The sequence below is a fragment of the Apium graveolens genome, chromosome 9, assembly GCF_009905375.1.
Source record: "Apium graveolens cultivar Ventura chromosome 9, ASM990537v1, whole genome shotgun sequence".
Classification (NCBI taxonomy): Eukaryota; Viridiplantae; Streptophyta; class Magnoliopsida; order Apiales; family Apiaceae; genus Apium; species Apium graveolens.
The window spans coordinates 277,013,546-277,040,306 of record NC_133655.1 but is presented as its reverse complement, the minus strand read 5'-3'; the positions used below and the strand labels follow the sequence as shown (position 1 = coordinate 277,040,306).

Here is a 26,761-nt window from a genome sequence, read left to right as displayed (position 1 = left end):
TCTTTATTTTATATTTTTGTTTATTAATTTGAGAAAGCATATAAGTCCTTCTGATTGTTCATTTTTACTTTACGCTTTCTTAAAATTTCAAGCATTTACCATTTTCTCTCTGCAAAAACTTCAAGTTATTCTCTGCAATTTCTACTCACAACAATGGCACCAGTCGTGAAGATTATGTCTCAATCTGGGTTCATCTATGAAAAGAACAATTTCATAGCTTTGGTAGAAAAGAATGAAGCCCACTCAGACTATCACAAAATGATGGACTTCATCAAAAACTGTAAACTTAGCTATGCAATGCTGGAAGCCCCAACAATTTTCTGTGAAGTAGTTGAGGAGATTTGGACAACTGCTGAGTTCAACTCCATGGATATGACTATCTCCTTCACTCTCAAAGGTAAAACTCACTGTATTAACTGTGATGATTTACAAGCATGTTTTAAATTGCCTGAGAACAATGCCATGACACCACACACTGATAGTGATGTATCCAGCATGTTAGATTCCATAGGTTATTCTCTTAACTCTGCTAATTTAGGGAGTATTAGAAGAAAAGGCCTTAGGAAAGAATGGAGTTTCCTTGGGGATGCCTTTATAAAGGTTTTCTCTGGGAAAATTAGTAATTTTGATGCCATAACTTCATCTCTGGTTAATATGCTCTATATGCTTGTTTCTGATAGGTATTTTAACTTTAGCAACTATGTGATGCTATAATTAGGTACTAGATTGGGTAACAAAGCTAATAGACCTAATAACATCTATTATGCTAGATTCTTTATGTTATTGGCTAACCATGTTGCTGAAGGTTTAGTCATAATCAATGAGAATAATAAACTCAAGTGCTGGGCACAAGAGAAAAGAGTTCTTGCAGACTTGAAGAGAATGGATCTTAACAGCAGTGTGCCATTGGTATATTTACCAATCATGAATGCACCTCAGGTAGGTGAGGTAATTGCTTCTACAACTCCTACTTCTTCCAACCTCTCTATTTCTTTATCTTCTAGTGTGGCCATGAAATCTGTGATGCCCCAACAGATTTCTACCAAGGTCACCAAAACTAAACTTTCAAAATCCAAGACAAAGAAATCCACCTCTGTTGTTTCTCAAAAGACAACAGTTGTAACACCAACTATTAACCCTGAGGTGAGTGAACAGGGTGTGAGTGATGAGGGGAGGGGTGAACATCAAAGAAACCCCCAGGATAAGGAAGGAAAGTTGAGTGCTTCCCAAGCTAGCCAAGCCACAGTTTCTCAAAAAGTTGTGGTGGTTGAAAAGGTATCTAGCACATCCCTAGTAGCATCCTCCCAAAAGGATGTTACTATTGAAAATAGTTCCAAACCAGGAACACAGAACAAAAGAGGGAGGGACACTAAAGCCAAACACTCACCAACAAAAGCCTTTATTAGAAGAAAGAAGGCCAGAACCCAATCTTCAACACAGGGTGCACACACTGCACAGATACATCCATCTGTATCTATGCCTTCTCAAACTCAGTTTGATGTGACTCCAATAAATGTGGAGTCACAGCCCCATTCTCTCACAATAATCACACATCAATCACCAAACACTTCATCACCATCTCTGGATGTGGATATGTTATTCCCATCAATTCCTGATTCTCCCTCTTTACAACTCAGGGAGAAGCCCCACTCAAATACAGGTGATCATCATCTCTTAGATGATTTGTTGGATCACCCGCAAATTCTTTCAGATATAATTGAAGGATCTGTGTCACCACATCTCAAATCAATCTACACAGATTCAACAGTTATATCACTTTCAATTTCAACTTCTTTTCCTTCTTCAACGGATATCACTCATCCGTTGACAAGTGGTTGTTCTTCAACGGATAAGCTTAACAGCAGTTATCCGTTGATAACATCAGTTTCATCTTCAACGGATATTCCACATCCGTTGACAGTCTCTACACAAATAACTGAATTAATTCCAAGTGTAGAAGACATGAATACTGTGCAATCACTCTTAGGATTGAGGGAAGGGAGTGACAATTTGAGTGAGAGGCTGGGTTGCTCCCAGGCAAAAGGAGAGATTGAGAGCTCAAAAATGCATGCTATTTCTTCCAGCATGGCAAAAGTAAGTGAGTGGAGTACCACCTTAGTAGGTGAAGGTGAGGGAGTGAGATGTGTGAGCCAGGGGGAGCCCCTGATGCAAGAACATAGAGAAAAAGAGAGAAAAGCAGGTACCGTAGATACAAGGGTGGAACCAGCCATTGCTAATGAGTCAATGATTGTGGATGATGCTGAAAAGGAAAGATAATTTCAGCAACATTACAAAGCTGTAATTGATAACATTTCCTTGGATGCTGACACTTTTACTCATCCTGTGACAGCCTATCAACTGTTGGCTGCTCAGGGCAATGAGGAGGCAGCAAGGTCACTACATCTAGTGCACACAACAGAATCTCTTCAAAGGGATAAAGCTGCCATTAACAAAATGCCTTCTACAGCTGGTGAGCCATCTGAGGAATTTGGAGCAAATTCTGATGATGATGACTCTATTTCTTTTGATGGAAGCATGAACTTAGGGGGAGATGAAGGCCCTAGTTCAATTCCAAATCTACCTGAATGGGCCTTGACTAAGGAGTATAGATCAGGGGAATTCAATGTCTCTTTAGTCAAACAAATCAACACTATTCAACAGGCCATTCAGAATACTTCACATGCAAGTATCAAGGCTATCCTTCAAGCTCACCTGGACTCACTGCATCTCATGAAGCTGCAGCAAGTGAAGCAGAATCTGAGTATGGATGATCTCAGGAAGGATATTGCTGACTTGAAAACCTATACTTCAGAAAAATTGGATTCAGTCATGCCCTATGGTACATTGCAGGACTTGGTTTTGAGATTGAAGAAAGAATCTGTTACTGAAAAACGGTTGGCCAAGTTAGAAGACAAAGTTCAAGTTATTGAAGATTCTGTGGCCACCATTCTTCACAATCAACAATCTCAAACCAGTCTCCTAATGCAGCTGGCAAAAGCACAAGGCTTGACCCCTCTCCTTGATGATAACAAAAAGGGGGAGAGTAAAAGGGAAGGGGAAGGAGAGCCATCTACAAAAGTCAACATATCTAAAGTGCTAGTTCCTGCCATCACTACTTCTCCAATCATTCAAATCAAGGGCAAGCCTGATGGAATTGATTTGATTCAGCTAGCAGCAGCTGAAATTCAAGTGAAAGAACAAAGGAGGAGAATTGATGAAAGGTTGCAACTGTTGTTTGGTTCTACACAAGACAAATCAACATCTGTGAAATACAGCACAAAAATTGAACCAATCAACATGGAGCTCATGCCAGTAGGGAGTCATAAGGATGGAGAAGCTTCTTCCAAAGAACTACAAGCTATAATTCTCAAGCCCAATGAAAGATCCAATAAGGACTCAACAAAGAATCCTTTAAAAGAAGTGGACTTTCCTCCTCCAAAAGCTGATGAGAACAAGATTATAGGCAGAAGTATTGCTTATCTCAAAAAGACCATGGATGAGGCTGTAAGGAGAAATAGAGCTATTATCATTAGAGAGGGAAAGAGCATATGTGTGATGCAAGGACATCCCAAATTCTCAATAGCCAAGAAGGAAGAAGACAAGCAATTAAAGGCTGACAAAAGAGCACAAGCAAAGCTTGAACAACAGCTAAAGTCAAGTCTAGTTGAAAAAGAAAAAGGGATTGAAGTCAGGGGTGAAGACAAGACTACAAACCTAGATGAGGTTTTAGGGAGTATATTTGGTGAGAGTGTGGAAGAAAGAGAGGAATGGCAGAAGGGAAACAGAAGAAAGGCCAAGGCACATAGAAGGAGTGGAGATAACACTGAAGTAACCAAATCTATATCTAAACCACTACCTTCCATACCTGAACCCCTTGTTGCTGATCCCACAATAAACATCCATGGTGAACCAATCATTCCAAAAGAGGAACCTATTGATTGGGACACTATCAAATTGCCTACCTTTCTAACCACTCTTCCACTACCAAAGAAACAGAAAAGAAAACCAAAATCTACACCTCCCATAACCTCTAAGAAATTCACTCAAAAACAAAAACCTAAGCCTAAGTCACCCATTTCTAAAGATGATTATGTTCACATCAGTGACATAAAAGAAATTTCAGACATTGAACTCTATCTGGATGAGCTGGAGGATGTAAGGGGAATAGCTGCCTACAGACAGCTACCAGAGAGATTAGTGTTCAGATATAAAGGAGCTGGGGAAAGAACATGGCCTCTCCACAGGATTCTGGATGAAGGCTACTCTACCTTGATTAGAGTCTATTCAGCTATACAAAAGGATTCTGGCTTTACCAGAACTGCCAAGACTGAAATTCTCAACAAGATAGCCAATATAAGGAAAACTTGGAGGGAGCCCAATGCTTTACCCAGGACTTTACTCATTCAAGAAAGGGAAATGAAAATTCACAAATCACCTCATTGGTTGATGGAATTTAGAGATGATAAAGGAGTCAGAAGATTTTTCAGACTTGAAGACCAACTCAAGATTGCCAGCAATGAAACTCTCAAAGAAATGCAATCTAAGTTGGATGTCAGTGTTGAAGATGAAGCTGAATTCTTCAGACAACTCCAACTCCAAATTGAGGAAAATGACAAAAGGCTAGGAAAGAAAACCAGGGAACAAAGAAGAAAAAGATGATTTGCTCAGACTAAAGGAGTGTCCTTGGAAACACTGTAAATCTTCAATTATCTCCTAGTACATACACTATTGCAGCATTTTTAAATTTCTACTTAGTTTTAATTCATATATCTGTTAAGTGTTTTGTTATCATCAAGTTAACCCTGAATTTATGCCTACAATTCTTATAGACATAAATAGGGGGAGATTGTTAGGAATGTATGTGCATTAGTTTGATGATATGTTTAACAAAATACTTAAGTAGAAATTTAGTGTCTGTAGCCTCAACGGATAAGACCACTTTGGCTATCCGTTGATGGTGTAGCTTTACTTAGAAATAAGTCTAGTGTTGTAGCATATTTCAGTCTCTGTATTTAAAATGTAATTCTTGGAAGTTGAGAGAAACTATGAGTCATGTTGACTACTAGATGATATGCAGATAGGAAGGCCAATTGTAAATACTTCATGCCTTGTAATTTTGTATAAGTGAAGTGGTATCAACGGATGACTTAAAGACCTTCAACGGATGAGAAGCTAAGCTTCAACGGATGTCTCTAAAGCTTCAACGGATAAAGTCATCAACGGATAACATCCTTCAACGGATGAGTGCATCAACGGATGAAAGCTTCAACGGATAACATCCTTCAACGGATGAGTGCATCAACGGATGAAAGCTTCAACGGATGTTCTGATGATTAGCCGTTGATAAGGGGTAGTTGTACCTACAAACAGAGGCACATGGGTTGATAGAGACAACTGAGATGTGGTAGCCGAATTTCAGGAACAACAGAAAAAGCAGCCGTTCTTCTCTAGTACAAAGATGCAATAGTCAACAAAGTACTGGAGTGAACAGGAAAAGAAGCAAGTGAAGATCTTATTTTATTACTGTATTTTATATTGTTCTTCACTTGTACACTTGGTAATATATAAACCAAGTAGAAGCTAGTAATTAGAGGAGAGATTTTCTAGAGCTGTTTAGAAAAATATTGAGAGAAAATTCATCTAGTTTGTACTAGGATGCAGCTGTGATCAACATTGTTTAATCACAGATTTTCTAAAATACCATCTCTGGTGGAACAACAAATCCACCAGAAAAGTTTTTAAGGTCTGTTGTGTTCTTTACATTTGTGCTTGAATATATATCTGTCTGTATTAGCTTAAAGCAATTCACACACTTGTTCTTCTTGAACACACAACTTTCATAAACTGCTCAAAACTTGAAAAAGTTTTGAGATTTACATTCAACCCCCCTTCTGTAAATCTCATTGTTAGTCCACTAGGAATAACAGAATTAACTATTCCTTGTTTGTTGCAGTAGACTGACTGCAAGAATCAATGGTTTTTGCATAATGATAGTGAGAAGCTACAGACTAAAGCACATGAGGTTCTTAATATGGTCGGATCCATATTTTAGTTTGACAGTTCTCCACTTTTTGTCTGCTTAACTGATTCCACACACACTGATTTTAGTCCATATAATAAATGTATTAGTTTATTTGCATCTTGCACATATGGATTGAGGTGTTAGTTGTTTTGTATGGTTTTGGTACTAGTTTTATTATTTTCACAGTTATGTACTCGGACTCGGGTGGAAGTGTTATCATGGCAATGTGTGAGTGTCCGCCTCAGTAATATTTTGAATACGGGTATATACCCATTCTCGAGTGTTGGTTTCCCATACTGGTACTTTAGGTGAAATCAAGAGACTGGGAAACATAGGTCTGCATTTAGTAGTGGTCCTATGGCCCTGTTTTCCCGTTGTTCTTTTGTTTTTCAGTAGTGGTTCTATAGGCCCATGTTTTATTGAGCTACTACTATCTAGCTTATTTGTTTAATGTATGCATGACAATCTTTTAAGCATTTAAAAAAAATAAGATGTTTGGTATATTTCAGCTTGCTTAGAGCAGTTGTAGTGGTGATTTGATGTTGAACACCTCTAATTGAGTATGTTCCGATGAAGATCAATTTTTTTCACTTTAGAAATCATTCGTGAAGTTCAGACCCCTTTGCATCCGGTCTTCTCAATTTGGAAGATGAGTCTTTTCAAATTCTAGCAGAACAAGTTCTACCTTCTTCAATATATGATGTTGCTCTTTGGTGAGTTAGATAGGTTAGGAATGTGATTGTAACTAGATAGTTTTTTATGTTGATGTAGATATAGAAATATGTTGGTTGAATGTTGGTATATAAGTTTTTTTATATATTTTTATTTTGGTTTCAGATTGATTTTTATTAATATAGCTTTTTATTTTAAATAAAGAGCACGATGTGAAGCAACTAAAAAAATATCACCTGCTTAAACTAAAAATGATGTCTAAACTAATAAAATAAATCGAATTATAGGAATAAAACAATGTCTAAAATGTTAAAACACATCACTTTGTGCAAGTATATAAAAGTAAATCAAAAGAAAACTGATGTCTTCCAGAACAATGTACATCAGTTTCACTTACGCAACCGATGTTAAAGTAGAAGTTTCACATCGCTTCCTCAAGTAAAACTGATGTTATAAGTTATGTTTAACGCCGGTTAAGTAAATAAACCGATGTAAAATACAGACTAAGACATCGATTTTTTTAAGAATCTGATGTCTATTAGTTAAAAGTTCTTCCCTGTTATATGTTTATAGTACTTTTTAACCTCCTAAATACCATTTTTCACAATCTAGATTTAACATGTTATTCAAAAAAGGGCTAAATATACATCAGTTTGCTAAGAAAACCGATGTCTATGTACATCTTTAACATCGGCTAAAAACCGATGTTAAAGACCCCTACCTTTCTCTACACATGCGAAGACATCGGTTTGAAAAAAAAAACATCGGTTTATAACCGATGTCTAAGGGCATTTTTCTAGTGGTGTATGTTAAGAACTCAGCTTCTCTCTTGAGAGTTACAAGAATTTAGATCTATTTGTTACAACTGAAATAAAACATCCAGTGTTTACTTTATAGAATAATAACCACTGGTTTTACACAGAATGCAATAACATGAACTAAAACCTACTTTAAGTTAACCAAAACTTTCTATTTCTGGCTTAGTGTATCTTTGCAAATCGTGCATGTCTGTGACTTTTCTTTATCAGTTAATCTTGACCTTTGATCTTGTACTCTTCAAGCTGCTTTTGTAGACTTTTCACATCATTGATTGATTTGTTTGTTGATTGATAATCTTAGATATTTAACTGGTCTGCATTTTGTACTTTGAGTTTTACCTCGAGATCTCCAGTTTGGTATATAGAGAACTCGACATCTCGATAAGTATAGTGACTTATCGAGATCTCTTATTACTCTATAGTTGTTATGACTTATCGAAGTTTCTGAGTTCTCGAATGTGAAATTGACTTGTTGAGATCTCTGAGTTCTCGAGTATAATCTCGACTTATCGAGATCTCTGAGTCCTCGAATGAACTTGACTTATCGAGGTCTCCATTTCTTTGCATGTAGAATCAACTTATCGATATCTCTGAGTTCTCTAGTGATATTTTGACTTGTCAATATCTCAGAGACTTCTAGTAAAGAAATGACTTGTCGTTATCTCCAATCTTCATGTCTTCAATTTGGCTTGTCGATATCTCTGAGATTTCTCTATAAGCTTTTCTTGACTTCTCGATAAGTCATTCGGTAGTTTTCGAATGACTTCTCTATAACACTTAATCTGTGACTTGTAGATTTCTTGACTTAGAATATTTTTCCCAAAACAGATTTATTCAACTTCAAGTTTCTTCACACATTCTCTGAGGCATGATATTCATGATCTTCTTCCAGAGTTTTATTCTTAGGCTTGAAACTGTACTCCAGTATAATCTAATTACACTTTTAGAAACTTAAGTGTTATAATACAAAATGCAAACTTAGATTATCATACAACTTACTTAGGGTTGTCATTTGACTTAGTGTTGTTATAGCACAGACATGTCTCGTACAACATATACGCTCTATCTTTTCACTTTGTTTTGTAATTTCATGACTTCAAGTTACTTTTAATAATATAAAAATTGTTGAATATAAAAAACATTGTTGGAGATAAAAGATACATTAAATTACTTAGAATATTATACTTCTCTCTATCTCAACTAATTCATTATAATTTCATTTTTTGGATATTCCTTTAAATTCCTTACGTTTCAAATTTTTTTAAAAATAGTAAAATTTTAGTTATATAAAAATTAATCATATCCATTACTTACCTTCCTATACCTACTTTATACATAAAATATCGATCGGTGTGATAACTTTACTCACTTTTCTAACTTTCTTCCACTATTTTATTATTTTTTTTAACGTCCATATTTAACTCAAATGTAAATAAATGGGCGGGATAGAGAGATTACCAACTAATACACCAAAAAAAATTAACTAGGAGTAATAAATAATCAACTATAGCAGTTTTAATTTTATACGTAATGACAAAGAAGTCCAAAATTAAAGTTGGAGAGGACTCTTTGACAAAATATAACCAATAATTCAATAATTGCTTTGCGTAATACAAATCACACTCCTTCTCTATCTTTTCCTATCTCTACTGTATCTATCTATCTATTTGTATCTATCTATCTATTTGTATCTATCTATCTTTGACCACAAATTTCCCCCAATTCGAAACCCTAATCACTCCAATTCACTCTAATTACACAATTTCAAACTCAATTGTAAGTAAACTTGTAAGTATAATTGACTAGGGTTTTGAAATATGGCGGTGTTATTGGAAGATATAGTGAAATCAATTGAGCTTTGGTTGAAGTTACTGAAGAAACCGGAGCCTTTTGTTGACCCGAATCTTGACCCGGTTCTGCTTGTTCCTGGTATTGCTGGTTCTATATTGAAAGCTGTTGATGAGAAGGGGAAAGAGGAGCGGGTTTGGGTCCGGATTTTCGGGTCGGATCGTGAGTTTTGTACCAAGCTTTGGTCGAGGTTTGATCCTAAATCAGGTCTCTCTCTCTCCCTCTCTCTCTCTCTCTCTCTCTCTCTCCCTCCCTCCCTCCTCTCTCTCTCTCTCTTGTATGTATAGATGTTAGTTGTAATTTAAAATACTTGAATTTGTTGACTGAAGTACATAATTTAATTTAACGGAAGGGGAAATATGATTACTGTAGTGATTTTACTGTGTATTTTGGATGATCGTGTGATCGGTGATTTAAAGGCTGACGAGGGTTTTTGTTGTAACAGGAAAATCTGTGTCATTGGATGAAAAGACGAATATTGTGGTTCCTCAGGATAGAGATGGACTTTATGCGATTGACGTATTGGATCCTGACATGGTATGTTTAGTATTGACATGGACTTAACCACTTACATTGTGTAAGATGTTATGGATTATGATGATAAGAAAACTAGTCATCCAGTATGCATTAATAGGATGATCTAACAGCATAGATACTCGAGTTAATTAAACAATTAGAGGGAAGTGTTTCATTGGCGATGAATAAGGTGTTTAGATGGCATATATTAGTCCAACAATGCTCAGTTGATCGGTTTTAGCTTGGACATTGACGTATGATTTATTTGTTAGACTTTTGTAAATATGTAGAAGCATAAAGTGATTGCATGTGCAAAAGTTTACAATCAGAATCAACTCATTGTAAATGTTATTGGTGCAACCATCTTTCTTAAAAGTAATTATGTCTAGAATCCTAATTCTTACCAGATGAATACAACTGTTGATTTAGGTACATTACGATAATGTCTTCTTTCCATACAACCCTTTGACTACTCTCATTATTTTAATGCATCTTTACAGCTATAGTGCCATCTACATTATGAATTTAAACAATGAAAATTCAGTTCTCCATCAAAAGTAGGATGCTCATTTTTAAGAGAACTCCCCATCTTTGTCAGAGAACTCACAAAATTAATACAAAGATTTCCAGAAAAATTCCTTGTTAGCAAGTTGACAAATTGTCACTGGAACAATCCAACAATTTTGCAACAAAAAATTAGAAGAAGTATTCTTTTACCAAATCAAAAGTTTTGTTGTGCAAAAAGCAAATAGAAGTTATTTTGTTTAAGTTCTTCATCTGCAAAAAATAATGAAAAGCAGTTATTCATACCTGGCAATCAGTTTTAGTATATGATCATGGATAAGCTAGTTATGATCTTCCTTTTCTTCTTTTGCAGATCATTGGGCGTGATGGTGTAAATTATTTTCATGATATGATCATGGAAATGACCAAGTGGGGTTACCAAGAGGGAAAAACACTTTTTGGTTTTGGATATGATTTTCGGCAAAGCAACAGGTACCATCTACATTGTCCATGAATTTTTTTTACGTATTATATACATTTGAATTCATTATTTTTATGTACGAGGGGAGGGGACGAAATTTCAAACCCATGAATTTTTCATGTGTTAGGGATGAGGCTATGACATATGAGTGTTAACCAGGCTATGCCTGAATTTTCTGAAGTCATTATTTTTTTAAACATATATGTTTATATTATATATATATATATATCTTTCCTTCTAATTATTTTTGTTGTTAATACTCTAAATCCAGGAAGCGATACTTCGTTAGCCAACATACCCTGTCACAGATACTCGTATTCTTTTTACAAGTGCACATAAATTAAAAGTTTTAACTTAAATTTTTGTGTTTTAGATGGTATTCTTGTGCATTTGATTCAATTCACATAAAGATTTTAATTCTGTATATCTTTTTTATCATGCAAAATATCATATGTATTAATAAAGTACTATATATGCAGCAACACCTCACACTTGATTTCCCATATTATGATATTTGCAGATTGTGTATCCCTGCACTACACACTTGCATCCGCACACCCATATTCCCGATTCTTAGCTCTAGATTATATCTCTGAATATCTTACTACCTGTAATGATGTGCCTCTCTGGAGTTTTAAGTGGTCAGATCAAGAATTACATCTGTGAACTAGTTGGATTTTCTAAGCTTAAGCAATAAGCTGAACTTAATTCATTCCCTAGGGGATAATAGTATACCCTTATTGCATGGAGTAAAAATCCATCCTTCTAATGGGCTCACACTGAAAATGAATACCTCCTTTGTCCTTTTTTCTTTAGCTGCTAGCTACCCTTTAGATGAGCTGAGTCATTCATGTGTTGAATGCATGTTTCATCAAACGATCACTGTCCAGCACATGTACTCTCGACTTTTTCAATCACTCAAAAATAAATATTCAGTATGCATGTCCCTTTTTAACTCTCGGGTGTCGGGCGCGATGCAGAGTCCTTTTAACATTGCTAAGTAACACTAAATCTGCTTGGGGAACACTTGTAGAAAACATTCTTTGTGGTTTCTGGGAAAAGAATTGATCAGTTTTCAAGTCCTTATTTTTTCAGTGGTGACTAAGCTGACAACAGCTAAAGGACTTCCATTGGAATTTACTTGGACATTTCTACTGTAAATTTTAGTGTTTACCAGCAATGTAGCATCAAGAGAAGTCATATTAGGGTCGAGTCAGGGGTATCTGCTTTTAACTTCATTAATTTTGAAGTGGTATCTTGTTACTGATTTAATAATTATAAATAATCAAAATAATAGAATCAGTTTTTTTCTTCCTGATGAGTAATTTTGATTTAGAGCCATCTTATTATTTGTGAGGATACATACATGTGTTAGGACATCAGAAATTCTCAGCTATGTGGTTCTAGTTATTAAAAATGATACCTGATACCCATTTACTTGCTTACCTGTTCATGTATTAGGTTTAGAGAAACATTGGAGCAGTTTGCTGAAAAACTGGAGCTGATGTTTACTGCTGCAGGAGGAAAAAAGATAAACATTATAACGCATTCTATGGGTGGTCTTCTTGTCAAATGCTTCATGAGCCTGCACAGCGATGTAAGCATGCAAACATTTAGATATTTTGGCTTTTCTTAAAACTATCTAGCTTTATTTCCTTGACTTCTTAATGTGTGGTTGCTGGTTTCCTGACCTAGTTGTATTTCTAGATATAAAAGTAACTTGAAGAATGTTATTACCTTGCAGTTATTTGAACGTTATGTGAAGAGCTGGATAGCAATTGCGGCCCCATTTCAAGGTATTTAGCCCTCTAGTATGTAGCATATGTATAGAGTAAGCTGCTGGCTTGTCATCTTGTGTAACTACTTAATGACATATTCAAATTGTAAAAAATGTTTGTTTCTTGTTGAAACGGGACTCATATCTTCGGGAGTCTGAAGTCATGTTACAGATCGGTTTCGTCAGGGACTTTAATGTATCTCATCTAACAACTCAATTATCATGTGTCTTAAATTTTCACATACGTAACTATACGAGTAGTTGACATTATGCAAACTTCCCTACATGCATCCTATTCAGTTCAGTTTCCCGTAAATGTATTATACGTACTAATCATTAACCAAGAAACCCATGACCTGAATTCTAGAATTTTGCAGGTTAGAAGTATCGACTAACTATATATAAAATATAAATTAATTTCAGGTGCACCCGGGTATGTCACATCATCCTTTTTGAATGGGATGTCGTTTGTGGAGGGGTGGCAACAGAATTTTTTTGTATCTAAATGGCACATGCACCAGCTGGTATGTATATTTGCACATTTATCTTAAATATTAATTTAATTGCGGGATATTGTTTTACTTGACACTGTTGGAAATATGTTCCATTATAGTAATTTGTTTGTATCAAAAGCTAGCTAAAATTGGAACTGTTCCTTATTCGGATACAGAAATGAAAATATTAAGTTGTAATTTTTTTATGATATTAGTTAATTATAGAACTAGAATTAATTGATTTTTTTTATAAAGATATAGTATATATAGATAATTAGGAATAATATGGAATTAGGCAGAGAAAAAAATAGGATTCATTTCCTTTTTTAATTAGGCTGCTACCTGGTAGTTAGGCTTTGGAAATATAAAGGATACGTAATCTTTTATTATCGGAAGACATCGATTGATTATTAAATCAATATCATTCGCTCTCTCTTAATGTGTTGTGATCCTAAAAAATTCTTCTCTTTCTTGATTGCAAAATCCTAGGGGTAGTGGTTCTTCCGAGGTTGGATCAACTTCAGGTTTCTGGTTATTTCCTTGGTTGATCTATCTATATCTTTCGTTTTGTTGTCTTTCTTCTTTACAATTCCTTGTCCAGCATCAGTTCCCTAAAGAGAGTGTAGTTCTTTAGCTGTCTATAATGTATATACGACTACAAACCTCTATAGAATTGTACCCATACACGAGCATGTCACAAAGATACGTTAAGGACTCTTCATAGTGATTGTAGTGCTTAATTCTTAGTGCGAGCCGTGAATATTTCTCACTCGGTGAACATTGAATACTTTTGAATGTTTTATTTCTCTTTAATTAATTGAAAGCATTCACCTAAGACCCTAAATTTTTGAGGCCCCATAATTTCCAAAATTCCTCTATGCTACTCTATAATTTGTAAGTGATTTATTTTATAAGAAATATTACTATTAAAGTTAATGATTTCTGTTTCCACCTGTCTATAAATATAACCTTATATTATCTATGTTTACTTTTTTTTTAAATAGTTTTTTTTTTCTCTTCAAAAAGCATAACTTATTTTTTATTTACATTTCTACATATTCTCTTAACTTTAAACAATAACTGACTGCAAATTATTTTACTATAATCTTAAATGTTAAGAGCAGTCTAATGTTTATATGTTTCGTAAGTAGAATTCTTTTTATGTTGCCAGCATTCTATTTCTCAGTAGTTTTTCTCTTTGATTCTACATAGAAATTACAATCTCTCGTTTTAGTGATTTTTTTAAAAAAATAATAAACCCGCATGCACTCTGCAATCAGAATCAATCAAATGTATATTTTCCTTTGTAATTTATCTCGCCTCTCTTTATTCTATCTATAATATATCTCTTGTTACTTGCACTTTTTCTACTTTTTTAACAACCGGGTTAATTTGTGGGTGCTAATTTAATTATTGTGCTATCATGCCAGGATATATTACAGTGATATTTCTCTTGGTACTATTTTCTTGGTTCCTTTTTATATGTTTCCGTGATGCCAATTTTGGATGCAAATTTAAAAGATTCTGCTATTATTGTATTAAAAATAATCTGTTTGTAGCTTTGGCGATGTTTTTTTGATTGACGAACGACACTGTTTGATATTTCAGTTGATTGAATGTCCGTCCTTGTATGAACTGATGGCTTCTCTAGATTTTAGTTGGGACCATGTTCCACTTTTACAATTTTGGAAGGAGAATATTGATGTTGATGGAAATTCCAGCGTTTTATTGGAGTCTTACCCTCCAGTGGAAGCTGTATCAGTTATTACTCAAGCACTTTCAATAAATAAGGTATACCATTTCTTTTGTGTAGAAGTTTTTTCTGGAAAGGAGGATGATATATATTCAATGAACTTGGCATGATTATTAAATTCACGTCATGATTTTGCCTTATCTAAATAATGTCATTATAAACTGTTATTCATTTAAATAATCGCAATGATATATTCAGTATGTAAAATAAAGTAAAACAGTACTTTATCTGTTACATGATGTCATTTTAACGTTCAATTTGGTAGTCTCAACCCGAGTTTTTTATATGTTGAGCAGTTAAGCTTCCATAATTTACTATAAACTACTATTCTAAGTGTTCTCCTCGACTTCTGTTAACCATTTTTAAATTTCACCAAATTGTAATTATGCCCAAGAAAACATGATGGAAAAATTGTGTACAGGCTAACGTGCTACATTTTTTTTAATTGTTGATTACACGGTCAATTATTCTTAGAATTTTAGCTGTCCTGAAAGTTGTCAGTTGTCTTTACTAAAGATGTAAGTGTATGGTTTGCTGTAATATGACGGAGTAAATACATTCTTTTTCTTCTTTTTCAGATCGAGCACGATGGTGTGGATATACCTCTACCATTTAATTTGGAGATATTAAAATGGTCCAATGAGACAAAAAAGATCCTATCTTGTGCCAAGGTTCCTCCTGGAGTTAAGTTCTACAATATATATGGCACTAATCTTGACACACCTCATAGTGTATGGTAATGCTGTCTAAAGTTATACTTTGTTTTTTTAATAATTTAGTTGTGCTATACTTTTTTACACTTTACTGTTTTACACTTTACTGTAAGAATGAAAAAATATTTCCTGACTTTCTTCATTGCTGCAGTTATGGAAGCGAAGATGCACCTATAACAGATATTCATGAGATACCGTTGCTCTTGGTATTTTATCTACTAAAACTCGTTTATTTGTTCATGTTGTGATTTTGTTTTGGATATGTAAATAGGGTTTTCAATTGTGTATTTATTTTCCAACCACATTTCTACAGGCCAATTACATATGCGTTGATGGTGATGGTACAGTCCCAATGGAATCTGCAAAGGTACACTTAAATGCATTGTTCCTTGATTTTTTTTTTTTTGGATAAATTGGAAATTTTCTTGTACAGAGTTAATTAATTACAAATTGTAGTTTCATTGTGTGTATCATAACAACAGTTGCCATATTCTAGAAAATCATTTCCTAATCTTATCTTGCACAGCAAGTCCTTGTGGGGATGCTTCTATATAAGAGATTTTTAAAATGCTAGAATAATTATGTAAAGCAAGATTTATCTTTTTTTGAGTTGAATCTTTCTGGAAGTTTAATCTTCAATGGCCAGTCTCTCACGTATTTTCAAATTTAGTGCTTTTATAAGGTATTGACTTGCATGCCACATACTTGTGCTTATTTATGCTGCATTATATTTCTGATGTTACAATTGAAAGTACATTTCTGCCATTCACTTATATAGTAGTTCCATTGAACTACCTATTTTTTTATTCATAGCATGCATAATCTTTAAGTCGGAAATTAAATCTTGCAGGCAGATGGGCTTGATGCAGTAGCCCGAGTTGGGGTCCCAGGCGAGCACAGAGGAATCCTATGTGATCGTCACGTGTTCCGCATTGTCAAACACTGGCTGAAGGCCGATCATGATCCTTTTTACAATCCTATAAATGATTATGTGATCCTACCAACCTCTTTCGAGATTGAAACTCACCAAGAGAAAGGCTTGCAAGTTACTTCCCTTAAAGAGGAGTGGGAGATTCTTACCGCGGATGATGCAGAAATGGACAATACATTTGCTGATTCGAGGCCCATGGTTGGATCAATAGCTGTTTCTCATACGGGGGATGACCGGTCTCCCAGTGAAGCAGCACAAGCGACCGTTACAATTCATCCGCAGAGCGAGGGGAAGCAACATATTGAACTGAATGCGGTCAGTGTCTCTGCGAGTGCTTAAAGATGGCTGTATTATCTTTTAAATAAGGAACTTGTTGTAATGCTCATGTAAATATGTCGAGGTTGGTGCTGTGTGTTGTCTATATTTTATCTGTATCACACGTCATCTGTAAATACTACACACTACTAATACTAAAAAATAAAAGCAATAAATGGATGTTATTATGTGTCTTCCGATTTTGTCAATCTTCACCTCATATTGCATTTCTTCTGTCAAACTATGTACACCATAATACCATATATTCCATCCGCTTGTAGCAGGCATACATTTGTTAGTAACTTATAGCAAGTCACACGTTTGCTTGACAACTGCACCATATATGTCGCACCAAGCTAACCAGAATATTTTCTATTACTGGGTTAAAACTTAAAACTAATTAGATTACTAAATCCTTTAGATAGAATTATTCATGCAACATGTTCTCTGCAATATATTTTTGCATAACTTGTTTTAAAACATATACTTAAATTTGAAGTACATCGAAACTTTAGGTATGTAAATAGTTATGTGACAGTCCATGATGAGTAGTGAGCTTGTGCAATAAATATATGTTCTAGTTGACATTGACAGCACCGGGTTTAAAATACATCACAATTTACAACACACTGTGTTGTCCGTAACTTGGACTGTATCAATATTTGTGAACTTATAAGTTATAAGGTTATTTTTATCCATGAATTTAGTAAAAGTTGTGTTTTGAAAATATAAACTTAACATGAATTTTAAAGGACAGAACTGATTTATCCTTTCAGTTCTCAAATCTCTATTTTGTACACTTTAATTATTATTTTGTTGAAATAAATTCAAATCTATTTTTTCTTTTCATAATCCAAACACGAAACATGTCATTATCAATTATAATTCGTTAATATGGTCGGATTAACCTCAAAAACGGTTATTTAGCATTATTGGACCGCTTCTTCTCGATCGGATTTAGTGTAGTCAGTCTAATATGTTAATCCGATTAACATCAAAAACGGTTTTTTAAAGATTTTTTAAGTCAAATTTAGTTTAGTCATATTAATGGTTAATTTGCATCCACACTACAAGAAACTGGAGTTTTAAAGACCGCAAAAAACCGTCATAATTCAATAAAAATCGGCCAGTATCTATTATATATATAGGAGAGCAACTAGGGGGTTTGTGAGACATTTTATTCATGCTGAAATTACTATTTTCCCCCATATTAGTATATATTATTAATATTGTACTTAATGCGCATGTATTAATTGTATGTATCTAATTTATGTACATGTATTAATTAGTCATTATTATATATAATCATTACAATTTCATTATTTATATTAACAATTAAGTACTCTATATTAATTTTACATTTATTATTTTGAGGAGATATATCCACTATACCGATTATATTAAACGAAAACAACGCTTTTAGAGTTAGTGGATCTGAGCACGAAAAATGTAAAATAATTTTTAATGGTAGAGGTAATGGAAATTATTATAAGAACATTGTTCAACCAAAACTAAACATAAATAGAGACGGACTGAAATTTTCGTTAATGACAAATTGATTTTGACAATGATTGTTAATCGTAGAGTGAGAGAATCTGTCAATGAATTTAGAACGAATACACATGTGAATCGTTTATAAAATAATCTATGGGGTTTGTTAGACATTTTATTCATGTTGAAATTAATATATTGCCCCATATCATTATATATTAATGACATTTTATTTAATGCGTATGTATTATTTGTATTTAATATTTTTATAGGAATTGAATTGAATTTAACATACATGTATTAGTTTTTATCATATATAAACATTACAATTTAATTATTTATATTGACAGTCTAGTACTTTACATTAATTATATTTATCAGATTATAATTTTAACACAAATCGATAACACAATGTATAGAATTTATCATTTTGAGGGGATATATCATGATACCGATTATATTCAAGGAAAAATCGTTGTTAGAGTTAATGCACTCGAGCATGAAAAATGTAAAATATTTTTAATGGTAACAATACCGTAGAATATTATAAGAACATCGTTCGAGTCAAACTAAACATAAATATAGTCAAATTAGAGTTTTCGTAAACGCCAAATTTACTATGGTAGTGATTGTTATCGTATGTGAAGGAATTTGTTAATGAATTTAGAATGACATTTTCAGAATACACATGCAAATCAATATGAAGAGTCATTTATACAATAATTATAATTTGCGTATTCTGAAAAGTAAATTATAAAACAGAAAATGCGCATGTGTGTAATAATATATATACACATATAATTTGTCTGTCTTCTTTCATATTGAATTATTATATTTAGACTATAAACAAATATAAACTCATCTCAATTTAATAAATATTGAAATTTTATGTTTAAAAGAATAATTAAATAAAAGGGATTATTAATATTACAAAATATTATCATGTTAAGATATCGATCATATAACTAATTTAGTACTAACTCATTTATCATAATACGTAGATATATCTAATATTTTAAAAAAATTAATAATTATTATAGAATTTGACCATGTCTTACACGGGATAAATAGCTAGTTTGGTAAATAACAGTCAAAGAAAGACGGTTATTTAAACACTGACCATTTACTTTTTTGGTCACATCCACGGGTCAATGGTTTGAGGACCCGCTAAAGACTGATAAGTCTGATAAGTGCACACGTGTATGAGTTCAGCTAACGTGACAACGACATGTCATCAGCAATATGGACCATACTTTTCTTTTTTATTAAGATTGAGAAAAATAACCGTTTTTTATTGCCGATCGTAATTGAACTCTCGCTACCGTCGGTCGGTGTTAATTTGATCATAAAAGTCCATGTTTATTGTAATGTCAGTCTAATATTTCAAATAAATGAAATTACTTTAATATTTTGTATTTAAATAAAAAGCCCATCATTTTAATATATCTTCATACACTAAGAAGCATGCAGCAATTTTGGGCCATTTGCATGCTTTTTTTTTTTTTTATCATTTTCAATCAATATTCAATAGGATCCTTTGAAAAATAAACATGCACCAAAAACAATTGTACGTTTTATAGTTTAGGCACAACAAGAACACCCATTACAACCAAGCCTTGTTTCCAACATTCATCAACATTCACCATAGAAAACTTGATTTCACTGCATCCAAACACCTCCCCAGCCTGAAAATCTCCGACTACAATACCTAAAATCTGGTTCTTGGGCATTTTCATCAACTTCTTTCGACACATCTGAGTGCATTCACCAGGAGGAGTAAGGCTAAAGGTCACTGGTTTCTTAATGTTAAGGCTATCCAACAGCTTCACTACAAACATAACTTCATAATGCACTCCTTTACTGAGTTTTTTAATCTCATATTTTCCATCAACTTGTAGCCAGCATACCTTCACCAGGTTAGCAGCGTCAACCAATAGACCACTGCTTAAACAAACTAAAATCAATATAAACAAAAAAGAAAAAAGTTCTTAACTAAAAATTCTGGGAATTTGCAGCTAGCTTACCCTATATCTGTGGTAGTTGATTTCCAGTAGCGAGAGTCTGAGCTCCATACGATTGAGAGATTTCTTGCACTCAGCTTCCCCACAGTAGCACTCTTTATAATTGAAGAAGTCACAAAACATCATATATTAGTTTATGGCCAAGTATGTATGCATCTAAGAAGCAAGACACAGGTGCGAGAATGTGAATGCATAATAAGGTGATATAGAAATTCGACAAATTAATAACAAGGGGATTCGGGTGCGGAAGACGCCGTCTATATAAATAAATGAAATTATATACATTTCATGTTAATCATATTAAAACCATTAATAAAACCAAAAATTGTATGGAAATGAATAATTTATTAATCTAAAATAATAAGTAAAATATTTTAATTTATGAAAAACTGAATATGAGAATTGATACTTTTATAAAAACTAATCAACATGAATTTTGTGAAATAATTTGTTGACATAGATTTTGACTACAATTTCTGAAAATAGAATTTTCAAATTGATATTATGAAAGATTTGATGTGTTGGACATGGCGATACGTGCAGGTGACCAGAGTGTCCCTGTGTCCCTGAGAACGCATATATTTACATGTAAAAACAATATCGAAATTTTAAGTACGTACCGAATTACTGGGGGGTTTCTTGCTTTCTGTGGCCCCAGACCACAATGAAGAGATGTCATGTTGAGACATTTATATATGAGTATACAGAGATTTTCCTGAATCTTGATTATTATGCAGAGCCAGCTTTGTCATTATAGAATCTATCAGAGAGATGTATTTATAGCAAGATTTTGATTGCCGGTTAGTCGACGAATCAATACATATATTTTCGAATAATTAAGTTGACATTGGATTTAAACAATACCAAAAATTATAGGTGCATCATCAAATGATTTAAATATTTTGTTATTTTCGGCATGTGCATGATAAAGGTCAATAATAAGTGGTGAATCATGCGTACATGAAATTACTTGCATTGGAACGACTAAGAAGAATGCACACACAATATAAAAGAATATGGAACGGGCGGTGCCAAATGCAGGTCACTTTTGCCAAATAGAGTTTAGTTAGATTACGTTAAAACCTCTCGTGTTAAATAAATGATTCAACCACCCTAATTAATGTATACAAGTGTACTTTTATTATTAAGTAATGTTGCTGATTACTAAGTAGATTAATAATTAGACTTATTATTCATATAAAACAATATGTGATTTTATATTTTATAAATATTTAACTTTTTATAAAATAATTCATCATGTCAATTTTTATTGAAAATATAACACATCAAATTTAAAATATTCATTGAATATCATTAATTTCTTTTATATTTAATATCAATTATTTTCATTTTTCAACTACATTTACTTTACTCATTAAAATAATATATATTTTAGATTCATTTATAACCAGACCAATATATATGTTATATACCTTTTTAGTTATTATTTTATTAATTAGTAATTAAATTTATTAATCAAGACTGAATACATTACATAATTTAATTAATTTACAATATACATATATATATATATAAATTTATTAATTTAATGTTGTATCTTAATTCTACTAGGGCAAAAAAAATGATGGCAAAACATATATGCATTTTGAAAAATTATTTTATATTTAATGGATATTGCATATATTACAAAAAATGCACAAAACTAAAATTTAATTTTTTTTAAAAAAAGATAAAACAAATGGTGTGAAAACACTAAAGTTATTATAAATTAGTTGAAAAAAGATAAAACAAATAGTGTGAAAATACTACTCTATCTTACATTACATGCATGTATTAGCAGCTATTTAGTATTCATATATATATTTATTTTTAAATTAGTTAAAAATTAACTACAACTCATATTTATAACTAGTGACTAAAAAATGACATAAAAATAAAGTTAAATATTAATTTAGCACATATTATACAAATTTTTCAAGAAAAAAAGAGTACCATCAAAAGGGCATAAAATTAGCTAAAAATTTAACTACAATATATATTTATAATCAGTGACTAGCAAAGGATATAAATACAAAGTTATCTATTAATTTTAGCAATACTATACAAATTTCCAAGAAAAAGATATTACCATCAAAAGAGCATAAGTTAGTTAAAAATTAACTAGAACACATATTTACAATTAATGATTAAAAATGGGCATAAAAATAAAGTTATTTATTAATTTAACACATATTATATAGATTTCTCAATAAAAAAACAATAATATCATCAAAAGAGCAAAAAAATATGAAGTTTTTGTGTATTAAAAAAATGGACAAGACTTTGAAAAAAATGGACAAAATTTTTATGTGGCCTTAGTTAAGGATGATGAAACTCTCTTCTTACTAGCGGTTAAATGATGGTGATAGATTGAAGATGATGATGAAGCTCTCTTCTTACTCTTCGGTCAGATGATGGATTGAAAATGAGCACATTATACTAAGATATTTTAAAGAGAGATATAAATAAAAAGTAAGAGTTAGTCACATATTTATAGGTGAGATAGAATATGAAAATTATATGAGATTAATTGTATAATGTGTAAGATATAAGTTTATTGTATTATTAAGTGAATTGTAAATATAAGTTAATATGAAAATTATATCAGATTAAATGTATTATGTGTAAAATATAAGTTTAATAGGTGTATTGTAAATATAAGTCAAAATGAAAATTATATGAGGTTAAATGTATTATGTGTAAAATATATATTCAATGTATTATTAGTTGTACTATAAATACAAGTTAAATGAATTAACAGTTAAAATATTATAATATATATATATGTATACATTTCAAGTCATGCGTATGCACAAAAAACTAGTAAGAGGGTCATTTGGGTAATGTACTTGAACTGCATTTTGTAATCTTGACCTGCATTCAGAAACTTATGGAACTAATTGCTAATTAAAAAGATACGTATCAATAATTACAATCTAGATAAGGGATCTTTAAGTTCAATATAAGAATAGGTACGACCCAAATCGAAAAATAGACAAACCGAGCTAATTTGGTTTGGTTCGATCCTAATTTTCATATATAAGATTTTTTTGAGAAACTTTCATATATAAGGTTTCTTAAACATGACCGAATAGATAACAATTAAAAATTGGTTCGACCCTATTTTCAAAAAAAATCTTTTAGTCTGGATTGAATAACATATAATATAATTTTCATAATATAGACATTTGGCATATATGTAAGTCATATGTCATAGACCTATTTGTATATTCGAGGATTCAACTCAACTCAAATAAGAATGTAATAAGTAAATAGTGGATCGACCGTCAGAGAGATCTCGCAAAGTAATATCTGTCAAAAGATTCAGAAACAAGGTTCATCTACAGACTTGAGGAGTTAATTCACTGGAAGAAGTTCAAGAAGTTGATCATGCCTCAGTGATATAAATCAAGATCGTGGATTTAATCAAGTGACAGAGATCTCGTCAGAGTATCATTAATTACAAGGATTTAATCTGAAGAAAATCAAAGCGTCAAAGTCAAGACATGAAGAAACGTCACGGAAGTTAGTCACTCATGAACCAGACAGTACATCGAGTGTCAACGTTGAAGTGGCGGAATTGATTCATAATTCTCAGTGATTTTCAGAAGATATTCAGAAGAATGGATGCTGCTCAGGGTTAGTATTAATTCTCTATTAATTAATTAAGTCATATAATTTAATTAAGTAAATAAATTATATCTGCAAAGATTAATTTATTGATTAATTAAATTAATTGATTAATTAATTCAGAATTAATTTTAGGAATTTTCAGAAGTTTAATTGGATTAAATTCAATCTTAAATCAGCAAGACAATTGAAAATGAACTAGCATGACAATCTGGATTGTCATACCGATTGTCATGCCAAGTCATTTCAATTGTCATACCGAAAGTTACACTAGGAAGGAGATTGTCATGCCAGTTCAAAAGATTGTCCTACCGATAGTCATGCTGGTTCAAACGATTGTCTTGCTAGCTCAAAAGGATAGTCTCACCGATTGTCATACAAGCTTAAAGGATTGTCATTCCAATTCAATTAATTCGGCTGTTGATAAATAGAAGCAGAAGTCATTCAACTCAATAATCCAACATACAGAACCCGAGAACAAAAGAAAAAGAAGCAGAACAATATTACATTCTTCTCTGCAAACTTCAAGATCAATTTCTAGATTGTAAAGTTAAATTCAATCAACTAGAAATCTTTATCTTGTTCTTGTGTAACAATCTAGCGGATCAAAATCCCTAGAACTTAATCTCAAATCGCGTTTAGCATTTGATTCTAATTATTGCAAAAATAGAAAAAGTTCATGTTGAATTTATTCTAGATTTGTGATAATTGATTTGAGATTAATACCTTGTAATTGATACAGTTGTTGTAACACCTTTCAAGTTTAATAATATTTTTATTTAACTTGAATTTTGTTTCACATTTTTTTATTCCGCATTTATTCGATTATTTGGTACTGTTTGTATTCAACCCCCCTTCTACAAACAAATTGGGTCCTAACAATTGGTATCAGAGCCTTCTGATTAACGAACATATCAAGATCCTAGACTTTTGTGATTTTTCAACTCCTTGAATTTTTATTTATTCAAAAATTCATAATGACTTCACATAAAGTTGGAACCGTTAAAATTCCACAATTTGATAAAGAGAATTATATAATGTGGAAGAAGAAGATGCTATTATTTTTACAAGTTGCAAATCCCAAATATTCAAACTTGTTAAAGAAGGGTATAAAAACTCCGATGGTTATTGAACCGGAGGTAATAATAGATGGTGTGGTGACTACTGAAGCTAGAACCTATCCAAAAGAGCCTGAAGATTTTATTCCTGCTGAGAAGGAAGAAGCCTCCTTGGATGCCAGCCTTATATTAATATTAATTGATTCCCTTGATCCCTTGATGAACAGACATGTGATGAACTGTAAAAATTCCAAACACATGTGGGAAACTATTGAGGTGATTAATGAAGGCACAGAGGAAGTTAGGGAGAACAAGTTGGAAATCCTAACCTCTGAATATGAACATTTCAAATCAAATCCAGGAGAAGGAATTACTGAAGTGTTTGAGAGGTACAATGCGTTGATCAACAACCTGAACATCAATGGAAAGTATTATTCAATCAGGGAGGTCAACAAAAAGTTCCTTTTAACACTGCCAGCTCATCTTGAACATAGAATCACTGCCATTAGAGAAGCTAGAGATCTGAGTGAGATTTCTTTGGACAGGCTCTATGGAGTGTTAAAAACCTATGAGTTGGAGCAGATTCAACAGAAGGAAGTCTACGGGAAGGATAGAATGGTCAGCACATCTACTGCACTTGTAGCTGAAGGTCAACAACAACACCAATCTCAACAATTGGAGAGAATGGTACAGTGTTCCAAGGCTGAGGAAAATATGTTAGTAGCAGAATATGATCCTCCTACTACAAATCAATCAAGTGATGATTTTTATTCCTTGGAAGAGCTGGAGCAATTGGAAGACGAGTCAATGGCCCAAATTGTCAAGAGATTCTCCCATGTCAGATTCAAGAAGAATCCCAAGCTTAAGTACAAGTCCAACTACAACAAATTCCAGAAAGGTGGATCTTCATCCTCTAACACCAGCAGTGGTGGATACAAAACAGGGATGGTTGATCGGAGCACCATTAGATGCTATAACTGCAATGAGTTGGGACACTTTGCCTCAGAATGTAGGAAGCCAAAGCAAGTAAGAAAGAACTCTGAAAGGGCTTATCTGGCAAAGGGAAGAAGCTGGGATGATACTGACAGTGAAGATGAAGATGAAGGAAATCTTGCTCTTATGGCTATTGATGGAAAAGCTTCATCGTCAAGAATAGAGGTAAAACTTTCTGATGCTGAAATGGTTTATCATCTAAGAGGTAACTTAGATTGTGCACGTCGTGATAATGAACTGTTAAGTTTAAAGATCACAGACCTTGAGAAAGAGGTCAATGAATTAAGACTTGTGCATATTAATCAAGACAAATTAAAAGAACATGTATCTTTTCTAGAGAATAGAGTTGACTGTTATAGAAAACTCGAAACTATTCTCAAAGACAAGATCACCGGTCTTGAGACTAAGGTTAGAGCCTACTTCAATTCTTGTTCGAAGGCTAAAGAGTTCTACAGTAAGCAAGCTGTTAATCAAACATCTGGAATAGGTTATGATTACAATGCTGCTATTGGAGAATTAGGCATAAACTCCCCTCCTCATGTCTGTGCTAAAGGGAGGGAAGTACCACATGTGCTTAAGGGTGTTGATGAACCCCTCTATAAAGCATCAATTGCTGAACCATTTGATGCGACCTCTTCTGTTATTCAAGAAGAAATACGTGCTGAGGATCATGCTAATGAGAAGATTGTTTCCAAGTCAAGTGAGTCGAAAGTTCCAGTCAAAG

General features: G+C 32.9%; 2 protein-coding genes across 2 annotated transcripts; one reads left to right on the top strand and one right to left on the bottom strand.

The window, feature by feature from the left end:
* Positions 1–9,137: 9,137 nt before the first annotated feature.
* LOC141683612 (lecithin-cholesterol acyltransferase-like 4) lies at positions 9,138–17,038 on the top strand. Its single transcript, XM_074488348.1, has 11 exons — positions 9,138–9,567; positions 9,806–9,897; positions 10,754–10,872; positions 12,323–12,458; positions 12,606–12,657; positions 13,062–13,162; positions 14,741–14,923; positions 15,464–15,621; positions 15,750–15,804; positions 15,912–15,965; positions 16,449–17,038. Exons 1-11 carry the CDS (start codon positions 9,330–9,332, stop codon positions 16,866–16,868), a joined length of 1,608 nt encoding a protein of 535 aa, XP_074344449.1. The 5' UTR covers positions 9,138–9,329; the 3' UTR covers positions 16,869–17,038.
* A 2,871-nt stretch (positions 17,039–19,909) lies between these two features.
* On the bottom strand, positions 19,910–21,045 carry LOC141686404 (lectin-like). Its single transcript, XM_074491442.1, has 3 exons — positions 20,977–21,045; positions 20,360–20,451; positions 19,910–20,276 (listed from the first exon to the last, which is right to left on the bottom strand). The coding sequence occupies exons 1-3, from the start codon at positions 21,043–21,045 to the stop codon at positions 19,910–19,912; spliced, it is 528 nt and encodes a 175-aa protein (XP_074347543.1).
* Positions 21,046–26,761: the final 5,716 nt, after the last annotated feature.

What these genes read in the sequence shown, in the direction of transcription:
- LOC141683612 (XM_074488348.1), top strand. Translation starts at nt 9,330, where the DNA reads ATGGCGGTGTTATTGGAAGATATAGTGAAATCAATTGAGCTTTGGTTG. An exon ending in ATGAGATACCGTTGCTCTTG is followed by an intron (nt 15,805 to 15,911) that starts GTATTTTATCTA and finishes ACATTTCTACAG; the next exon opens with GCCAATTACATATGCGTTGA. An exon ending in TCCCAATGGAATCTGCAAAG is followed by an intron (nt 15,966 to 16,448) that starts GTACACTTAAAT and finishes TAAATCTTGCAG; the next exon opens with GCAGATGGGCTTGATGCAGT.
- LOC141686404 (XM_074491442.1), bottom strand. Translation starts at nt 21,045, where the DNA reads ATGTCTCAACATGACATCTCTTCATTGTGGTCTGGGGCCACAGAAAGC. An exon ending in AGAAACCCCCCAGTAATTCG is followed by an intron (nt 20,452 to 20,976) that starts GTACGTACTTAA and finishes TCAATTATAAAG; the next exon opens with AGTGCTACTGTGGGGAAGCT. An exon ending in TCAACTACCACAGATATAGG is followed by an intron (nt 20,277 to 20,359) that starts GTAAGCTAGCTG and finishes TTGTTTAAGCAG; the next exon opens with TGGTCTATTGGTTGACGCTG.